General features: G+C 34.8%; 1 protein-coding gene across 1 annotated transcript in view; it reads right to left on the reverse strand.

The window, feature by feature from the left end:
* The window catches only part of col5a2a (collagen, type V, alpha 2a), a 42667-nt gene that overhangs the window by 11040 nt on the left and 10745 nt on the right, over positions 1-20882 (reverse strand). Inside the window, exons 2-21 of the mRNA XM_056465791.1 lie at positions 9078-9296; positions 8936-8952; positions 8789-8821; positions 8657-8689; positions 5831-5884; positions 5640-5726; positions 5394-5468; positions 4489-4533; positions 4323-4376; positions 3658-3711; positions 3523-3576; positions 3380-3433; positions 1356-1409; positions 1096-1140; positions 871-924; positions 711-755; positions 580-633; positions 350-448; positions 207-251; positions 1-99 (exon numbers count right to left, since the gene is read on the reverse strand). Of these exons, the coding sequence (XP_056321766.1) occupies positions 1-99; positions 207-251; positions 350-448; positions 580-633; positions 711-755; positions 871-924; positions 1096-1140; positions 1356-1409; positions 3380-3433; positions 3523-3576; positions 3658-3711; positions 4323-4376; positions 4489-4533; positions 5394-5468; positions 5640-5726; positions 5831-5884; positions 8657-8689; positions 8789-8821; positions 8936-8952; positions 9078-9296 (1274 nt within the window). The remainder of the gene's footprint in view (positions 100-206; positions 252-349; positions 449-579; positions 634-710; positions 756-870; positions 925-1095; positions 1141-1355; positions 1410-3379; positions 3434-3522; positions 3577-3657; positions 3712-4322; positions 4377-4488; positions 4534-5393; positions 5469-5639; positions 5727-5830; positions 5885-8656; positions 8690-8788; positions 8822-8935; positions 8953-9077; positions 9297-20882) is intronic.

Here is a 20882-nt window from a genome sequence, read left to right on the forward strand (position 1 = left end):
CAATTGACCTTTGATCCCAGGTTGTCCAGTGCTTCCCTGAGGACCTGGTGGGCCAGTTGGCCCAAGTAGACCAACGGCACCCTGTGGACCAGGAACTCCCTGGATAAAATGATGTTGTTATAGACAATATCCAAAGTCAATTTTATCTAGATTATATATTTTAAATTGGGTGATGTGATTTTTTTTTTTCCTTCTTTTTAACATACCACTGGGCCTTTGGAACCTGGACCACCATCAGTGCCCATAGGCCCCTGGAAAAAAATGATAAATTGATAGATAAGTTAATAAATAATTAATGACTGAAGTTTTCAATCTTTCACTTGTATAAAACGAGAACCAAAATGTATACTTGTTGTCCTGTTGGTCCAGATCTGCCTTGATGTCCTGTTTCTCCTCTTTGTCCCTGTGGTCCCTCTGGTCCCCTCACACCTGTAGGTCCTGGTTGACCCTGAAAAGCAATTGTGCATCTTTTAATGCTAGATTTAATTACAATTTAAGGTGATGCTGAAGTTCAGCTGACCTATTACAATAGATTAAAATATCTATGTAGATGTATAGATTTTTTTTCGCATTACCCACCTTCATGCCTGGAGATCCAGGATAACCTGGGGCGCCATTAATTCCCATAGGACCCTTAAATAATGAAACTAATATTAGCATCCTGGAATTAGCAGTTGCTCACACATTTCTGCTAATTTAAAATGTCTTACCATCGGGCCTGGTTTTCCCACATTTCCTTGACCACCGCGTGTACCCTGACATATATATGTGAAAAACAGAATATTATTAAGAATTACATTTAAAAAATAAACAAACACAGCTCTATTTACAACAATTAATTTTTTCAAATGCTTTTTTTCCATCCCTCACCGCTGCGCCACCTGGGCCTGGGCGTCCTCTTTCTCCTGGCATTCCCCTGGGACCCTGTATTAAGCAATAGACCATTTTAATTTCATCAGAATAAGGCTAAACATATTTGTAGCAGGGAATGGAGTGTGTCATCTATTATTTACTGTATTCATATTGATAATTCTAATAGTTTAAGAAGAGAAGGGCAAGGGAAGTTTAATTTTTATTGTGTTGTAGTATACTCACCATAGGACCAGGAGCACCCATTGGACCAGATCCCCCAGATTCACCCTAAAATCATAACAAAATAACATATGATTGAAATGTGTTTAAAAAATATGAAATGGTTACAATACAATCACATTTTAATAAGTGTGAGATTATATAAATTGACAAAAATGGAGTACTCTAATTCTGCTCATTTATTTATTAATATCAATTGTTATGAGGTTTTATTGGGAGGCAAATTAAAAAAGAAGTGTATTTAAAATGAGAAAAAGCTGAACCTTGGATCCCACAGCTCCACGTTCTCCTTTAAGACCATCTGGTCCTTGGTGACCCTGAAATGTGAAAAAAACATAATAAGATTGTTACTTTGATAGATTAAGACTCCACCTTTAAAGCTAAAAGTAAAGAAATACAGTTTTACACTGGTAACATTCTTTGTATATTCAACACTGTAAAAACCAATTAGATGACTTTACTTTAAAAACATGAGTAAACTTGTTGCTTTCAAAGTGATTAGTTGACTTGGTTAAGTCAATTTAACAGTTCTAAGATACAAAGAGTTTACACACTTTGTAAGTGAAGTCAACTTGTTGCTTTTAAGGCTACATTCTTACATTTCTAAGTAAAGTAAATAATCATGTTTTACAGGGTACATATTATTTATTTAAAAAGTCTTTTCAACAAAGCAACTTTGTAGTAAATAGTAATAATAAATAAGGTGTATATGAGATTTTAGATTTTTTATTTAAATAAGTAATTATTTTGTCAGTCATGACAATTGTAATTTTTGTGTGTGAAATCTTTGAAAATGTAAAAGTCAACTAAGAAGTCCATGAAAAGATTCAGATCGAGAGTCAGCTTCTCATTCTCAAATGAAGATTAAAAAATTCAAATAAATAAACAGCAAGCTTCAAACATTTCTGTTCTAATGTAATACATCAGCTTTTTATTAAGTAAACTTTTTTATTAGCAATAATACTTTCAGTCACACTTATTAAGATAACACTTATTAATTAAGATACAATTGTCACTATCATCAAACCATTATGAATTTTAACTCAAAATTCTAATTTGCTGCTTATAAATCTTTTACACTTAAACAAAAGTGTTACCATACTTTCTTTTGACTTTTCTAAACCACAAAGCTTAAGTTCAATTAACACACACACACACAAATTATTTTCAAAATAATGCCAGTTTCACTTAAAGACTACCCACTTTTTGGCATTAAGAAAAAAAACTACTGTCAAGATTTAGTGTAGGAGACACTTATTTTTGGCCTTATTTATTTAATATGCATTTTCAGGACTTTCTCAAAATATATGAGAATATATGGTACAAAATTTATAAAGAAGAGCACTTAAATACATCAACATGATGCAAAGTGATTTATTAAAGTTTGTGGTATCCCGCTTACTACACTGTAAAAAATGCTGGGTTCCAGACAATTCCTAAATGTTGTCTTAACTCAAATCGATTAAGTTAACTTAATCATTTTTACAAATTTAAGTGGACTGAACATAAAAAAATTAAGTTAAAAACAACAATAAAAAAAACTTAAGAATTGTGTTGTTTCAACTAATTTTAAATACATAGTTTGGACAAGCAACAAAAGTCAGATTTTGAGTGTAGTACGTGCACATTATTTAACAGACAAGATCAGCGTGGTTGAACCATGTTGTAGCTGTGATGTTAGTGGATTACCTATGATAATACTCAATTGTTTGTTGTTGAATTTATTCTTCTTAGATTGCATTGGTCATTATACAGAAGATCTGCTGCTTCTGCGTTATTAAATGTATACATTTCAGAACTTTCCACTCTCTTCTGTGCTTTTATGGGATTGCACTTTCATGGTAATTTTCCCTCTTTAGTAAATCAGAATTTTGAACCATATGCATGTCAGACTTTATTCATTAATTTCTCTTCAGCTTAGTCCCTTTATTCATCAGTGGTTGCCTGATGAATGAACCGCCAAATTATCCATCATTTGTTTTACATAGTGGTTGCCCTTCCAGCTGCAACCCAGAACTAGGAAACACTCATGCACACAAATATTTACACATATACACTACGTTTAATTTAGTTTATTCAATTCACCTATACCCATGTCTTTGGACTGTGGGGGAAACCAACACAGGGAGAACATGCAAACTCCACACAGAAATACCACCAGGCCAAGCTGGGACTCGAACCAGCAACCTTCTTACTCTGAGGCGACAGTGGTAACCACTGAGCCACTGTGTCGCCCCCATGTGATGTAAATCTTAAATTAAGCTGAAAAATGAAATAATTTACTCACTCTGTGGCCCTTTAAGCCTGGGGGGCCCGGTGTCCCTGGGAATCCTCTTCCTCCCTAAGCACAGATGTTAGTAAGCCATTAATGCAAATTCAACCAACACCATCTAGTGATAAAAGCTGCTGTTGAAGAATGTCGGTTATTACCGGAGATCCAGGAAATCCCATTTCTCCTGCACTTCCTGGAGTACCTGCTTCTCCCTATGACAACAGAAAACTATCATATTAGAGAGCCCATGTAAATTTTCCACATTGTTGTGTGTATGTTCATGATGTACTCACATCTTCACCAGGCTTTCCCGAAGGACCCTCTGGTCCCCTCTGCCCAGAGCCACCCTATACAGTACAAAACAGTACACTCTTTTAGTAACAATAACAGTGCATTATCACCTGAATCAATTATGAAAAGTGATATGTGAAATTATTAAAACAGCAGCATTGATGGGGGTATTTCAGTTTTTAGTCAATTTCATGACAAAACTCATCCTTACCCTAACAGTGCTGTTAATTTCTAAACAACAGAAATTATTTAGTAAGTAGCTTTAGTTACAATCTGCTGTGAATGACCCCAGCTGACTTCTGTATCTCATAATGTGTAAGCTTTCTATACGTCACACATTGTATTATTATGTTTTACAAACAGCTTTATTTTCTAACTAAAGTTTCAAGTTCTAGTTCATAACCAGGCAACTGACACCAGTGAACGATGGGAAAAGTATTGTAAGTATATGTATAAAACCACTAGAGCCATTTATTTTCTTTGAAGATGTGAGCAGCCAGAGTTGTGGTTTGCCTTAATAAATGAGCCATGAAAATTGCCTCTAACAACCAGCAGTTTTTGAGTTCATCCTGGCTGATGTTTGCTTTGAAATAAAGTGTGTGGCAGACTTCGGCCTGTAAAATATGAAGTGTTCAGAGACAGTAGACACTTAATGATGTTCTCTCACCATTTGCCCTGGATCTCCTACATCACCAGGAGGTCCTTGTGGTCCAGCCGGCCCCTAAAGAAAGTTGTATGAACTTCAAATATGCTGCTGTAAGCATTTTTTTTTTTGTTCTTTCTGATGAAGCAGAGTATGTGTAACAAAGACTTCTTATATAATAAACACTTACTGATGCTCCATTTGGCCCAGGTGGTCCCCTTGTTCCTGCTTCACCCTGTTAAAAAATAGCTTTGTTACTGTTTTTCTTTCAGAATAAACGTAGTTTAACCATGGTTAATGAGTGGTAACTGTACGTTTTTGTTTTATGATGAATAGTATCTGAAGTAAAGCGGTTTTTAAAACCACTGAAAACATATCTCGCACCGTTTGTCTAAGTATATTGAAGTTACACATTATTTGTCAACATGCATGAGCCACTTATTTTTCCCCATTACTAACAAGTCTTTAAAAAACAATACATGTGTGGATGATGTAAATATAGTTGTGTGTGTGTGTGTGTGTGTGTGTGTGTGTGTGTGTGTGTGTGTGTGTGTGTGTGTGTGTGTGTGTGTGTGTGTGTGTGTGTGTCTGTGTCTGTGTCTGTGTGTGTCTGTGTGTGTGTGTGTGTGTGTGTGTGTGTGTGTGTGTGTGTGTGTGTGTGTGTGCGTGTGTGTGTGTGTGTGTGTGTGTGTGTGTGTGGAAGTATGTGGGACAATACCAACAGCCTGCCTTTTACTTTATACTGTTTCTGCACTACTTAGTTTGTCCACAAGAGGTCAACACTGAACTTGGCCATTGTTTTACAGTGGGAAAAGAAACATACAAGGGCAATACTACTGAAGATGGAAAGAGTTCAACTGTATGTGCAAATCACAAATTAATTATTATCAAAAGTATTTGTTCATATATCTATTTGGCTGCAACACAAATTGAAACTGACAGGCCTAAAACATACTACTTGCACTATTTATATTTGAAAATGGCATAGAACTATGTACAATTACACAAATTGATTGAACAAGAGTTCAGATTCATCAAATAGTTTAATTTGTGTTGTTTTTTTATATTGTTTTTAATTACAGAATCTCTACTTACCCGAACACCCGGCATTAAGGCCTGGGGTCCCATTTTGTCAGCAAATCCTCCAGCCATATGCGAAGCCAACTCACCCTAAGTAACAGACAACATGGGACTTCATTCATTTGTTGAAATAATCTCTTTATTGTAACAGCTGCATTTTGTTATGCTATTAAAGTGTCTTGTTATCTCTAGCATTACACCAGTCTCTTTTTATATACAAATTTATCTATTAATGAAGCTCATCTGTCTGGTCATACTCACTCCTGGAGGAGGTCCAGGAGGTCCTGGCTCTCCTGGGTGTCCTGGAATACCGGGCTCTCCATCATAGCCAGGGGGACCTCTGAGACCCTTAAAGAGATGTTTATGTCAGGCTAATATAATACAAATAAAATAACATGACAAAAAGTTTCACATTTTTAATAATGTTTTAAAAGCATTTTGTAGTTTCTTACAGGTCGACCTTTGGGTCCGCTGTCTCCTCTAAACCCTGGTGCTCCCGGAGGCCCCTATAAAATCCAAAACATAATTTAGATAAATAAAATATACAACAAAATAAGCATAACAGTATATAAAATACAAGATAAAATGTAGCTAAACTACCTAGAAAGGCATGTAAATAAAAATAACCAGTTATTAAGATCAAGTGTCAAATGCCAACGAAAAGAATGAGTTTTAAAAGCTGATTTAAATGAGAACATGGTTGCGGCCTGTCTATTGGGCAGTAGCGAATCATTCCAAAGTCTAGGACCTGCAACAAAAGCACGGTCCCCTCTAAGCTTAGCTTTGTTTTTGGCACAATCAGGAGAAGCTGATCAGCTGACCTGAGAAAACGAGTGGGCTTATAGGGATGTATTAGCTCAGAGATAAAAGGTAGGGCAAGACCATTTAGAAATTTAAAATCAAATAAAATAATCTTAAACTGTATTCTAAAATGAACTGGAAACCAATGAAGTGAAGCTAACTTGGGAGAAATGTGGTCATATTTGCGAGTACAAGTTACAAATATGCTGCAGCATTTTGCACCTATACTCCCCACGTACAGTGCATTACAGTAATCTAACCGTGTGGTCACAAAAGCATGAATTACTGTCTCAAACTAGATTTAACTACCACTCTAATCTGACTGTCAAATTTAAAAGTGTCAAATTTCACTCCTAAATTTGTGACTGTAGGCTTATTATGCTGAGCTAATGAACCCAAATTGAATAGAGGAGTCCCAACGATACCTTCAAAAACCCTTACTTCTTAAGTCACTGCAAGTGGTGGTCAAAGTCAAGATTGTTGTTAGGATGAGTTATGAATTGTCAGTGCAGAAAGTAAATTTTCCTTAAAAGAAAACTTGAAAGGGCTAGTTTTTTCAAAACTGAAAATTCTTGACCTCCTAAGCTCTGCGTACTCGGTACCAGGTCCGTGATGTAATTTACTTCCAAATTCTTCAAATTGTAAAGGTCCGTACAGGCCCAATACCCCCATAAGTGGTTCCGTTCTCTCATCAGTTCATTATATTATATTATAACTTTTGCATAGTTTATAATAGAGACATTTTTCCTTTTTCTGATTACTGACATATGCAGGAACCACCTACATTTATTACAGCAACCTGACCACACAGAACCTAAAAGGTACATTTTCAAATTTGAGTTTACTAAAAAAGCGCCTCTTTTTTGGAGGGGTTTATTATAACACAGACAACATACACAATTTTATACATACACATACATTTTTTTTAAATTATATTCAACAGTGGTTTATGACCAGTCAAAGGATTTTCTTTTAAAATGATACCAAACTTTTGTATTTACACTTCTGCATGTGGACTTGGGCAGCATTTGAATTTAGGTAGGCAAAATCCAGGTGGAAACTCCTAAATAGCACTTGACTTTTAACTCACTCTTAACTTGTCACAACCCTGATAGATTTTTAAGTTAAATAGAAAATAAGATAATTTACAATATGTGAAAACTGATAACCATTGACTTCCATAAGACTTGTTTTCCTGCTACGAATGTCAATGGTTGTCAGTTTCCAACTTTCTTCAAAATGTCTTCCTTTGTGTTCAACATAAAAAGAAACACATAGAGGATTGGAACTAATCGGGAGTCAGTAAATGATAAATAAATGTTTTTTTAGGTGAGCTATCCTTGAGAAATAAATACATATAGATGTGCTCTGTCCCCATCTAGTGTCCAGATATCAGAAAATATATGTCAGTAAACTACTTTATCCTCCTGAGACCCCGCCCATTGACTTGTGTCCTCTGTAGTGGACATTGCGTTTTCATGAATTGTCTTTGAATTTTTTGAGCTACTCTGTCAAGTCCTGTTGTACTGTTCAGAAGACATCCTGGGCTTTCTGGTGATATGTCATTTGATTGGATGGCATGCTAGGAACCACTTCTTACACTGCATCCAAAATGGCTGACACACAAAAAAGCAAATTTTATGGGAAGGAGAGAGGCATGTAAAATTTTGCTTTTTATATGTTTTTTACTATTATTATTACATATATATTTGTTTATTAAAGTGCCAGGAACAATAAATTTAGCTTTCAAAGCTGTTAACTTGTTTGTGTTTCAAAATATCATCCTTTTTTAAATGTCCACTATAGTGGACACCAGGACCATCTTAATGTAATTAATGACTGCATGTTGTAGGGGGCAGAACTGAAGCAGAGAGGATTCTTTATAAAATAGTTGAGGGAGACTCTGATTTAGAGTCTGACAATTGGAGAATTAGAGACAATTAGAGAATGACAATCAGTTTTAAATCACTTTTATGTTAAATTTGTTTTGGATTAACATCACTTTTCTTTTTGTTTTTGTTTTGTTTTTTGAGTTCGGCTCTCTTTCAGACTCAACTGTTTCAGGAATTTCAATACAAAAGGGAAAAAATGGCTTTTGTTTTGTTTTTGTTACATTAAAATTGGATTATTATCCCTTTAAAGTTATATCATGTACAGTTTTGTTGTCTGAGTGGCGGTCATTTTGAACTAAAATGGTTCTGTGGTCCACTACAGTGGACATGCTGTAAAATTAAAAATAAAAACAAAATGTAAAAACTCTAAATTGTAGATTTTTTTTTTAACCCAAAGGATGTAGGAAATCACAGAAAAAAGATAAAAAAATTCTTCAGGTCTCAGGAGGATGCGCGTGTGACAGAAACTTACCAGGGCACAGGATTTATGATTTATTTTAGCATATGTTATTTTTTAGCAAATCATTTAGATTTATTTATATTGACCAGGATTCAATGAAATTCAGTCAATGTAAGAACACTCACCATAGGTCCAGCGCGACCCCTTATTCCAACAAACTGAAATCAGGACAGATGTTTTTATTATTTACAAACTGTACAAAATTATTATATATCCATTGTTTTGTACAATTTAGATAAATAATAAATTCGACATACTTGTGGTACATCTCCAGCTTCCCCTTTCTGGCCCTGAAATAAAGGAAGAAAAAAACAGATGTGAACAGATATGTTTATTTTCTTTACTTTTTATTTTACTCTAAAATGAGAGGCCATTGACAGTGCTGTTTGTGAGTTATAGCTTACCTTGGCAATTCTGCCTCCTGACAAGAAGAGACATGACAAACAAAAACAGCTGTTTATCACTTCTTAAAATTCTGCAGATTTACATGATGATTAAAAGTGAATTTTCATTTGTTTTAAAGGTTTTTCTGGTGCTCACTCTCACCTGGTCTGCCATTGCCACCTTCTCCTGCATCGCTCTGGCAGATCGGACAGCACTCTCCCGGTGGGATCACTACCTTTGCACAGTTCGACACTTCATCACATTGCACCTCATCGCACAGGATGGTCCCGCTGTCACAAACACAGATCCTGCATGGCTCAGGTTTCCAGATGTCTCTGTTTGTGTACACCTGCCCGTTCTCCGTACAGCTCAACTCATCCTCTGTGGGCAAAAAGGTAAAACACTTTGTAAATAATTCACACATGTACACACACTCAGAGAGAGAGAGAGAGAGAGAGAGAGAGAGAGATTTTATATGGCAGACTGTTAATAATGAGCATTAATGCATGAAATTTGAGCTTCATGTGGTGACGTTAACCCTTTTATGTTGTTCTGTCATTTTTGTTTTTAAATGTTTTTTTAAATTATTAAAATAATTTTTAATTCCAAATTTAATATATTTCACTAACAATTGTTTCACTTTTTATGTAATGTTTTATAGAAATCATTCATTCATTTTTCTTCAGCTTAGTCCCTTTATTCATCAGAAGTCACCACAGCGGAATGAACCACCAACTTATCCAGCATATGTTTTACACAAGGGATGCCCTTCCAGCTGCAACCCAGTGCTGGGAAACATCCACACTCATTCACACACATACACTACAGCCAATATAGTTTATTCAATTCACCTGTAATGCATGTTTTTGGACTATGGGGGAAACCAGAGCACCCGGAAGAAACCCACGCGAACATGGGGAAAACATGCAAACTCCACACCGAAATGACAACTGACCCAGCCGGGACTCAAACCAGCGACCTTCTTGCTGTGAGGTGACAGTGCTAACCACTTAACCACTGCGCCACCCTTACAGAAATCATTCATTCCTTCATTCATTCATTCATTCATTAATTTTCTGTTTGGCTTAGTCCCTTTATTAATCTGAGGTCACTACAGCTAAAATGAACCGCCAAATTATCAAGCATATGTTTTACACAGCGAATACCCTTTCAGCTGTAACCCATCACTGGGAAACAACTGTACACTATTATTCACACACATACACTACAGCCAATGTTAGCTTACCCAATTCCCCTATACCACATGTTTTTGGACTGTGGGGAAAACCGGAGCACCCGGAGGAAACCCACACAAACATGGAGAGAACATGCAAACTCCACACAGAAGTGCCAACTGACCCAGCCGGGACTCAAACCAGCAACCTTCTTGCTGTGAGATGACAGTGCTAACCACTGAGCCACCCTTATAGAAATAAATTGTCCATAATTAAGATATTAATATGTTTAGTAATTGAACAAATTAAATATAGTACATTAATCCCATAAATTATTATGCAAACATAGTCTCCAGCCAGAAGTGCATCTGCCGTGTAAAACATAAGCTGGAATAGTTGGCGGTTCATTCCACTGTGGCGACCCAAAGGAAAATGATTGACAAAGGAAATGAATGCATCTCCAGCCATTTTTTTTTTACCTCAAACAAAACAGGTGTGAATCTTAAATAAAAAAAAAATGCCAGATGGTATTAACATGAACATATATTATTATAGAAGAGTTCGAGCCCCAGCTGAGTCAGTTGGCATTTCTGCGTGGAGTTTGCATGTTTTCCTCATGTTGGCGTGGGTTTCCTCCGGGTGCTCCGGTTTCCCCCACAGTCCAAAAACATGCGCTGGTGAATTAAATAAGCTAAATTGTCCGTAGTGTATGTGTGTGAATGCGAGAGTGTATGTGTGTTTCCCAGTGCTGGGTTGTAGCTGGAAGGGCATCTGCTGCATAAAACATATACTGGATAAATTGGCGGTTCTTTCTGCTGTGGCGACCCCAGATTAATAAAGGGTCTAAGCTGAAAAGAAAATGAATGAATGTATTATTATAGGTTATTTTCTAAACAAAATATGGTAACTTGTTTTTAAAAGTTACATCTCTTTTTTTCAAAGGCAGTGTCATTTTATTACAGCACAACTTTCCAAATTTTGATTGCTAAAATGTTTCAAATCTCACTGGAAATGGAGTATTTACTATTTTAAAATGGAAAATATGCTGGTTGAGTCACTTGATTAAGAGTGTCATGGAATAAGTCCAGTATGCCAGACATTCAGAAGTGTAAAAGTCGTGGTATACCCTGCGAAATAGTCTGGGAATTACTGGAAAAGGTGATCCCTTGTCTTTTAGAATGGGTCTTTTGGGAAGACAGCTAATGCTTTCCAGGAAGTCTGATTCATACTGTTTCCAGCAGATCTCTGCTGCAGTCTGCTATTCGCTCCGCAATTAAAATACAGTTAAATATCCATAGTAAATTAATTTTTACAAGTCATCATGAAGCGGAGTATTGAACAGCTGTGGGAAACATTAATTGTTTGGCATCTATGGCACCGATACACCAGGTGGCAGCGTTGAGCTTCATTCAGCTACTTTCAGTAAAACCTTGAGAAACGTGTGTGTGCTCACCTGAAATCATCACCCTAAAAGAGGATATTTTCCCCACTATAAGTAAGTGCTACGTTTTACAACCTACAAACTTGCCTCAAAGTAGGCTCAGATGAAATCTTTAGCCCCAGTACCTGTGCATTTGAAATGTTTATCACGCAATAATTATGGGATGCAGATCAAATGCGACTACACCTTATAGCCGAAGGGGAAATAACTTACAATGAAAAAACTCTGAATTCATGCACTACAAAGTGTGCGAACCAGTCAAGCTAATGAATAAAAACAGCATACATGAATGAAACGGATGCATTAGGAGGGTGTTGAGTGGACGTTTATGAATTATATCTTTTTTGTCTTGCCTTAGGGAATATTTCAGGGTAGCAAAGAGATTTTTTCCTAAACACATACCTTTTCATAAGACATTTAGGTAAAGTTGGTTTTAGTCACACATTCGGTAAGTGAAAACTTGTGACATGCTCCCTATATTGTTTACCATGGTACTTTGAATATTCAGTTTAAAAATCACATATAACTATGACTTCAAAACAACATGTTTGTTTGACTGAACAATGCTGGATGCTAATATGATTTCACTATTTAGACTTTGGAAATAATATTTTTGTGAAATTATTTTATTAAAGAGAGAGTGTAAATGTGTGAATATAAAACCAACTTTACCGTACAACAGTGAGCTTGCAAATTTACGTTTAACTTTAGTGTATTCATATATTTGATATACAGTATGCACAACTATAGGGAAAAAATAAGCAACTACTTGAACATTTGGGTTGATTTTTAGTTATGCTTAAACTTTTTTGTTTTAATTTGTAAACTACTAGTGAAATTTCTTCCCAGTTAAACGTAAAATAGCACTACCACCTTGTTTCTAGCATAAGACAACACAAGAAGGTGCTTTGTTTTATATTTATTTATATTGATTTTTAAATAATACACCCATACTGAAAAAAATCTCATGGCCATATACATCTGCTTTTCAGTGTTTGGACTTTCAGCAGTGAAATTTAAACCACACTGAACTGAACTAAACTGAACTCTGAAAACTGGACTTTACTAGAACTTCTATGTTAAGCGGCTTTGACACAATCTACATTGTAAAAGCGCTTTAGAAATGAACATGAATTTAATTGAATATACAGTAGAACATATAAACATATGAAAAAATATAGCGTAAATATTGAAACATATGCACATGGTTGAAAAAACATAGATGTAAAGGGCTATTTTTGCTATATTTTACAATATATACAGTTGAAGTCAGAATTATTAGCCGCCTTGAATTATTAGCCCCCTGTTTATTTTTTCCCCAATTTCTGTTTAACGGAGAGATGATTTTTTTTCCAACACATTTCTAAACATGATAGTTTTACTAACTCATTTCTAATAACTGATTTATTTGATCTTTGCCATGATGACAGTAAAAATTATTTTACTCAATATTTTTCAAGACACTTCTCTACAGCCTAAAGTGACATTTAAGGGCTTATCTAGGTAATTAGGGTAACTAGGCAGGTTAGGGTCATTATTAGTTATTGTATGACTACGGTTTGTTCTGTAGACTATCGAAAAATTATTTAGACCTTAAAATGATTCATTTCAATGCATTTATTCTAACCAAAATAAAACAAATACAACTTTTTCCAGAAGAAAAAATATTATTAGACATACTTTGACATACTTGCTCTGTTAAACATCATTTGGGAAATATTTAAAAAAGAAAAAAACTTCAACTGTATATATATTCTGTATGGGTAATACCAGTGTTTTAACATGAAAAGAGTTCAAATAGAATGAACTACGTAAAACAAAACAAATATTAACATTTTACTCAAACCCATACAAAGCCAGTAAATCTAGATAATGTTCAGATGGCCTATAATTTCTCATATATGTTGTATGAGAACAGTTCAGTTTGGTTGTTTTCAGTATTTTCTCTTGCTGGTTAAGAATGTTTTGTGGAGAGCAAACAAGAAGAGGATTAATTGCTTAATGCATTGAACATGACCAGTGGAATTGATTTTTCAGATATATTCCTGTAGGGCTGGTAAAAATGCAATCTCAATAACTATTTTCCATATTGAACAATAACGATATATATTTTTAAGTAAGCTGGTAATGCTTCCAGACTTAAAAGAGTACCCCAACAATGACTGAAGCCACAAAAATTAAAGGGTCCATTAAATGGCATAACATATTTTCAGCCGATACATTTTCGATGGCCAAAAATTCAGTACAGCCCTAATAGCAACACACTTTTAGATGCCCATTGTTGTACATTTCTGCTGTGTGATTGGCTCTTAGGTCAATATAGAGTAAAAAAAAGTCCGGAGCTAATCATTGCTATTCTTGGAGAACATTTTCACGATTTGCCTTTTCCCTCCATTAGCTTAAAATGTTGGCCAGTTTTGTCTAAAACGCTGATTAGTATTACCGTGTTGTTTAGAGATTTTTTGCTAAATAAGCAAGACTTGCATTCAGGTTGTTAATGTGAAGAGTTGCAGCATCATAAAGCTATATTGCTAATATTTCCATTGCCGCTGTCAATGATATTCATCATAATTCACTGAAAACAAATAAGCCTACAACACCTATGTAAAAAAGCAGATGTAATGCAGATAAAATACACATCTAAGGTAGGGCTGTGCAATTAATCGAAAATTCTGTTTCGAATTTGGCTTCTAACGATTATGAAAAAAACATTAATCAAAATAAAAAATATTATTGCATCATATACCGCCCACTTTCCATTTCAGAATCAGAAAGAGCTTTATTGTCAGGTATGTTCACACATACGAGTAATTTGGTTTAGTGACAGAGCTTCTACAGTGCAACAGGATTACAGAGACAGGACAAAAAACAAATAATAAATATATTTAAAAAAATAGAAGTAAGTAGTGAATGCAAATATACAAATTGACAAGTGTATGTACAGGTAAATTACTATATACAACGTTATATGTGCAGCTGTTATGTGCAAATTGGCATGTAAAGTGTGTTGTTAAATAAGTGTATATGTGTATAGCAAGTAGTGATGTTGGTTCCACAATTATTATTATCAAGTGTTCATGAGATTAATTGCCTGAGGGGAAAAAACTGTTTCTGTGTCGGGTTGTTCTGGTGCGCAGTGCTCTGTAGCGTCGACCAGAAAGTAAAAGTTCAAAGAGGCAGTGTGCTGGGTGTGATTTGTACATATTTGTTGCTCTGTAAAGCTCAATTTCACGTGAAAATTACTAAAAGCATGTACTGAAATGTAACTTCTGCAGCATGGGATGCGCATCATTCACTGATGTACATACGAATCATTCATGTTTTTAAAAGCGTGGAAGAGATCGCATGCTGTTGTGTGTATGCGCTCAGCCTCAGAGACTTTAGTACACACATCTAAAGTCATCTTAATGTTAGTGCTTTAGCGGTCAAATACATGCACATTTGTGTCAAAACCCGGTGTTAAGTGATTATTCATATTAACCCTCATTTATGTAATAAACAAACGAGTTGAGAATCAAAAGACATGTGAAAGTGCGACTATAAATCAGAACCGTACTGCTCTTAAAGTGACAGTGCGCAATATTCCTGCTGCTGACTCACTGTGATCCTCACTGCTCTTGACTGAAGGACTTTTGTAGCTATAATAAATTTTTTTTTTCTTACAGTGAAGATGCTTAAAGCACAGTTTGTTTCAGATTTTATTTCTATAGTATTTATGTCCCTTTTCTTATTTACAGGGAGGAAAGTAACTGTATATATACAGTTGAAGTCAGAATTATTAGCCCTCCTAAATTTTTAGCAACCCTTTTCCCTCCAATTTGTTTAACGGAAAGTTTTTTTTTTTAACCCATTTCTAAACATAATAGATTTAATAACTCATTTCTAATAACTGATTTAAAACAAATAAGACTTTCTCCAGAAGAAATATATTATAGGAAATACTGCGAAAAATTTGCTTGCTCTGTTTAACATCATTTGGGAAATTATTATTCTTTTTTTTAATTCACAGGAGGGCGAATAATTTTGACTTCAACTGTAATCGTTTTGAATAATTGTGATTACAGTTATGACCAAAATAATTGTGATTATGATTTTCCCATAATCGAGCAGCCCTAATCTAAGGCAATAAAATGGTTTAGGGGTGGTCAGTATTTATATGCAACACAGCTGAAACTTTAATGTATTCATATAATTAACACGTACTGTAAGCAGAGCTATGGGGGAAAAAAATTTACTTCTTGAAAATTTGTGGTTTCTGTGGATTACGGATTTATTGTTATGTTTGAGACACATTAAGGTTTTGGTTGTTGTTTTAACATGTAAACTACTGATGAAATTGAGTTTTACTTAGAGATTGTTTGCATAAAAAGGCAAGACTTGCATTCAGGTTGTTAGTGTGACGAGTTGCACCATCATAAAGCAATGTTGCAAATAATAAACAATTTCCATTGCCACTGTCAATGATATTCATCATTATTCATTGAAAACAAACAAACCTATACATATGTAAAAAAGCAGATGTAATACAGATAAAATACACATCTAAGGCAATAAAAAGGTTCAGTGGTGGTCAGTTTTTTTAAGCAGTACAGCTGGAACTCTTTTCCCCCTGTGAATATTTTATATGTTTGAGCCATCATAAATGAATAGCAGAGGAACTATCATTCATAAGCCACCCCTGAAACCTTCCCATTAAAGGTGAAGGGAAAGCTCACTCTTTCCCTCAGTTAGCTAATTCACTGCAGACATCCTAGTGATGATGATAGCAAAAGCATGGCTCTCTGTGGACTTCTGACGTACATTTTCCAGCAGTCTTCCAGTCTGGCCTGACCTGACCACACTGAACATGCTCAACTTTATCCATGTCAGCTAAAGCCTGTGGTTCTCTCCCAAACACTCAGACTTCCGTAGGAACAGTCTAGGATAACAATGGGCAACTTCTTCTTTACAATTTACATCTCCACCAAGATACAGCATTGAGGGAGATTAACTGTAATATAAATCACATGTATTTTCCTTGGGTTATGTGGAAATACTCATAACTTGCAGCGTTCAGAGACTCTTTTGTTGGAACAGGGCTGTATGGTTTAGAAATGACCTTATGGAAACAGTGACTCATCCGAGTCTGTCTGTCCAACTCTTTCCAAGTATATGTGTTTGTGTGTGAGAGTGTTCAGATTTTCATCTGAACACCAAACAAAGTGAAATGCTAGTTTTGTTATGATGATTTTATGAACTTTGCTAAATGCTGATGTCCAGAATTTAGAGTAAATTGAAGAATCACACTTTTCCATGAAGGAAGCATCTGTTTTTACAGTTAAGCAAGATAAGTTAGCATTCAAGCTCTAGGGAAACTTTAAAACTGGCTCCAGCCCTGTCTTTTAAACGTCCACTATACAAATAAATTGTACGACTTGCAAACCTCTGACCTCTCTTGTAATTAACTGATAGAGTTCTCCGCAGTTCCCACACAACTCCCTCTTTTTGACGAAGAATCTGTGTGAAATGGGATGTTAGTGATTTGTTCACATTGTAATTCACACTGTCACTCCCGACAGATAGACCTCAAAGTGACTGTGAAACCTATGATTATTCAAGCCTTGGCTACTCTTTACTGAGATACAAATGAGGATCTTCAAATGAAGAGTCATGCTGATTTGAGTCATAGGAGGAACAATCTCGTTTGTACAAGGAAACAAGGTTTCCTCTGGTTTGGACTTGTCTTTTACATTTTTTTTCTTTTTTGTGCTTTCGATGATGTGCGGTGAGAAACTTTGAAATTTTTTTTTTTTTTGACTGCATAATTGTATTGCCACATCACACTGCTCTAAAACATTTACCACAAGTCTTTGAAGAATAGTTTCAACATTTAACTGTTTCATCTACTGTCAACATGTATGGTTGATTAGCACATTAGATGCATTTTATAATAACCTACATTTGTAATTCTAAACCATTTTAAAATGGGTTGGAAATCTTTGGAAAAAAATTAACTTTAGAAAAAAAATCACATGAAATTCATGGCGTCATGATAAACTTATGTACTTATATATTTTGATAACTGTATATGGTGCCCAGAGTGAGGTTCAAATCTTATTTACCTAAATAAAATATGTTAATTAACAGGTTAGTCATTCACATGGTGTTTTCTGTTTATTTACAGGCGTGAATTGCATTATCAGAGTTTTATCTCTGCTTTGTCGACTTTTGATGTTGAAAATTCAACACTGCAGATTAACAAAGTGACTTTTATTGGCATTTTAGTAGTTTGATACAAGATATTGTTTAAGAAATAGTATAGAGAGAATTAAGTCTGTAAAATAACAAAACGTATTGGCAGTTTATTATCCTGTTTTTGTGCTGCAATTTAAAACACAAACAATTTATCACATCAAACTATTAAAAAAGCTTTTAGAGGAAAGATCAAGATCCCATAATGCAATTCAAACAAATAAGTGAAATAACATGAATCCCCGAATACAGAAAACTTTATTTACAAAAAGATTTTACAGTGAAGTGAAGAAAGTATGAAAGAGAAAGATCTAGTTGTGTTCATGCATCCATATATATATAGATGGATGGATGTGCTGTTAAGAATAAGTGTTATAAAACAAAGTGTCAAACCACATCTATAGCTACAGAAGCTGTTAGTGGAGACTAGGGTGCAGAATTAAAGATAATTATATATATATATATAAAAGATGTGTTAAATGAGCTTGTGTGTGTTTTCTCCATACACGTGACTACTAGAGTCACGCTATAGAGATTGAGCACAGAGAATTTCTGCAAATGCTGGAATGATTGTTATGTGATGCCTACATATGCAATGCAGTGTCTGTTTTTAAAAACACAATTCTACATGGGCATGCAAAAAATTTAAAATGTAGTATGTTTGACCTTATTGCAATGCTGCAATTTAATACTTTTGCAGATTTAAAGTATGCATTCTTTTCATCTAGCTTTCTTCTAATGGTCAAGTGTCATCACGTGATACACATTTGCAAGGCAGAGGATACCAAACTAAACTTTGAAAGGCAGCAAAAGAAAGACAAAATAAAACATAAAAACTTTGCATTAGCTTTCCAGTCTCCTCCATTTGCATGACCAGACATTAAGTTATAATTTTAACATTTAGATTTTTTTGCTAATTGATATTATTCTGCATATCATGCAAGGGGCCTAGATAGCTGTCTATTTCTAAGGAAGTGGCATTCCAGGATTCGTTATCTTAAATCTTTAAAGTTTACACAACTTGACCTCATTAAAGCACAGTGTTCACTCAGACGTTTAAGGGTAAATGTAAGTGTCAGGCAAGAAATTTAATCTCTGCAGGTCATTATCAGTCACACTCCTGGCTGAGATCAACAAAATCTTATAAGGCCCGCATTGCTTTTCTAACCTCATTTCAGCACTGAAACATCAGTTTAAAACCAAATAAATCATATAAATAATGACTTCTTGTTCTAAAAGATAATGTAAATAATTTTTCCCAGGGTGTGTGCATCCTGTGAGGAACAGCCCCACTCAGTCTTTCCAGGGATTGGAAACATCCCTCCCTCATGTTTCTTTTTGCAGTGTGTTTCTTCCTCTTTGCTTTGTTTGGATGTTGTGAGAGCTTGCAGAGCTTCCACAGCTGGTCTGTCATGATTCTAGCTTATATTATACTGTTTTGGATGGAGAACCTTGAGGCATAAGTGGAGAGAATTTATATAAACATTTACTTCATGTGACCCCACACTGTGGTACACCATTTCAGACCATCGTCTTGCCTTTTTTCTTTTTTTTTTTTCTTCCATCTTGCATCAACTGAAAGTCCTAAACGTGAGCTTTAACAATTATTACTGGAAGCAACTTCTAATTGTAACACTTTTTAAAACAGTCTCTGTATTTTATATCCTCAGACTGTTTTAGATATTTAATATCACTTGTACTGAATATCATCTAATTCCTATAAAACTGAGACTGCAGACTATTTGAAGACATCCTTGTTGTTCTAGGAAAAAACCTTTGAAGTTTATAGGGTCTTATATCTTCATAAAACATGACATTTAGTGTGGTCAGAAGGTCAGCTTAAAGGTCAGTTCCTGCAAAGACCATCAGTCTCATAGACTCGGCATTTTACCATATGTGATAATGTATTGCAAATTCATTCAGAATGTGTAAAATGGCTTATATATATAATATAATATATGGCAATGATGTTGCAATGGTATGCCTACATCAAATAACAATAGCAGCAAAATTAGCAATACAGAAGTTGTACATATACAGCATCTGACATGTTTACATTTTATGTGGTACAAGAAGGTGACAAAAAAAGATGCAAATATTCAATCAGAGCATTAACGCCCCAATGACATGGGGCATAAGTGTTAGTGCTTCTCATTTATTTTGAATAGAGAGACTAAATGTAGTTTTCACATTATTATGGCATGAAATATATTTGTTAAAATCTCATCCACTTTTCAAAAATCTGACAGTCTAAACCAGGGGTGTCCAAACTTTGTCCTGGAGGGCCTAGTTTAGCTTTAACTTCCTTCAAAACACTTTCCTGGACGTTTTAGTATACCTAGAAAGAGCTTGATTAGCTGGTTCAGGTGTGTTTAATTGGGGTTGGAACTAAAATAGGCAGGACACTGGCCCTCCAGGACCGAGTTTTGGCACCCCTGGTCTAATCAAAGCCTAAGTAAATTGTTCCAAATTCAGATGATTCAATACTCAATAGTTTTTTTTAATGATCTTGCTGAGTTGTATGGTCAAACGGTTTGTCTCATTAGAACTACTTAGTCATCAGCATATACTGTAGTTTAACTTCTTCATAACAATACTGGTCTAGATATGATTAGTTGCATGGTAATTCCATGCGCCTAATTATTTGAACATGACTGCGCCTAGAAATACATTGCACTCTAGTGAAAAGACAAGCATGTTCTCTATTATCTCAATCTTAGTTTGTCTAGCAAAACAAAATGTGATGTTATGATATGTCGTTATATTATATTATATTATATTATATTATATTATATTATATTATATTATATTATATTATATTATATTATATTATATTATAATATTACCATTTAGAACCACAACGGAAAAAAGTTTGTTTTTGAAACTTTGTGTATATTCTTGACAAATTAAGTGTATTAAAATTAAAAATGTATTATATTATAAAGAATATACCTATGAAATCAATGAAGGGATATTGGAGAGTGTCAGTGAATCCAAATCAAGCATCAATTATGTTAGGTTAAATATTGAAATCAGTTAATCAAGGTTAAAGCTAAAATGTTTAGAGCTTAGTTTGATGTGGCATGATGTCATTTATATAAAGCACACTAGTACTCCTAA

The sequence above is a fragment of the Danio aesculapii genome, chromosome 9, assembly GCF_903798145.1.
Source record: "Danio aesculapii chromosome 9, fDanAes4.1, whole genome shotgun sequence".
Classification (NCBI taxonomy): Eukaryota; Metazoa; Chordata; class Actinopteri; order Cypriniformes; family Danionidae; genus Danio; species Danio aesculapii.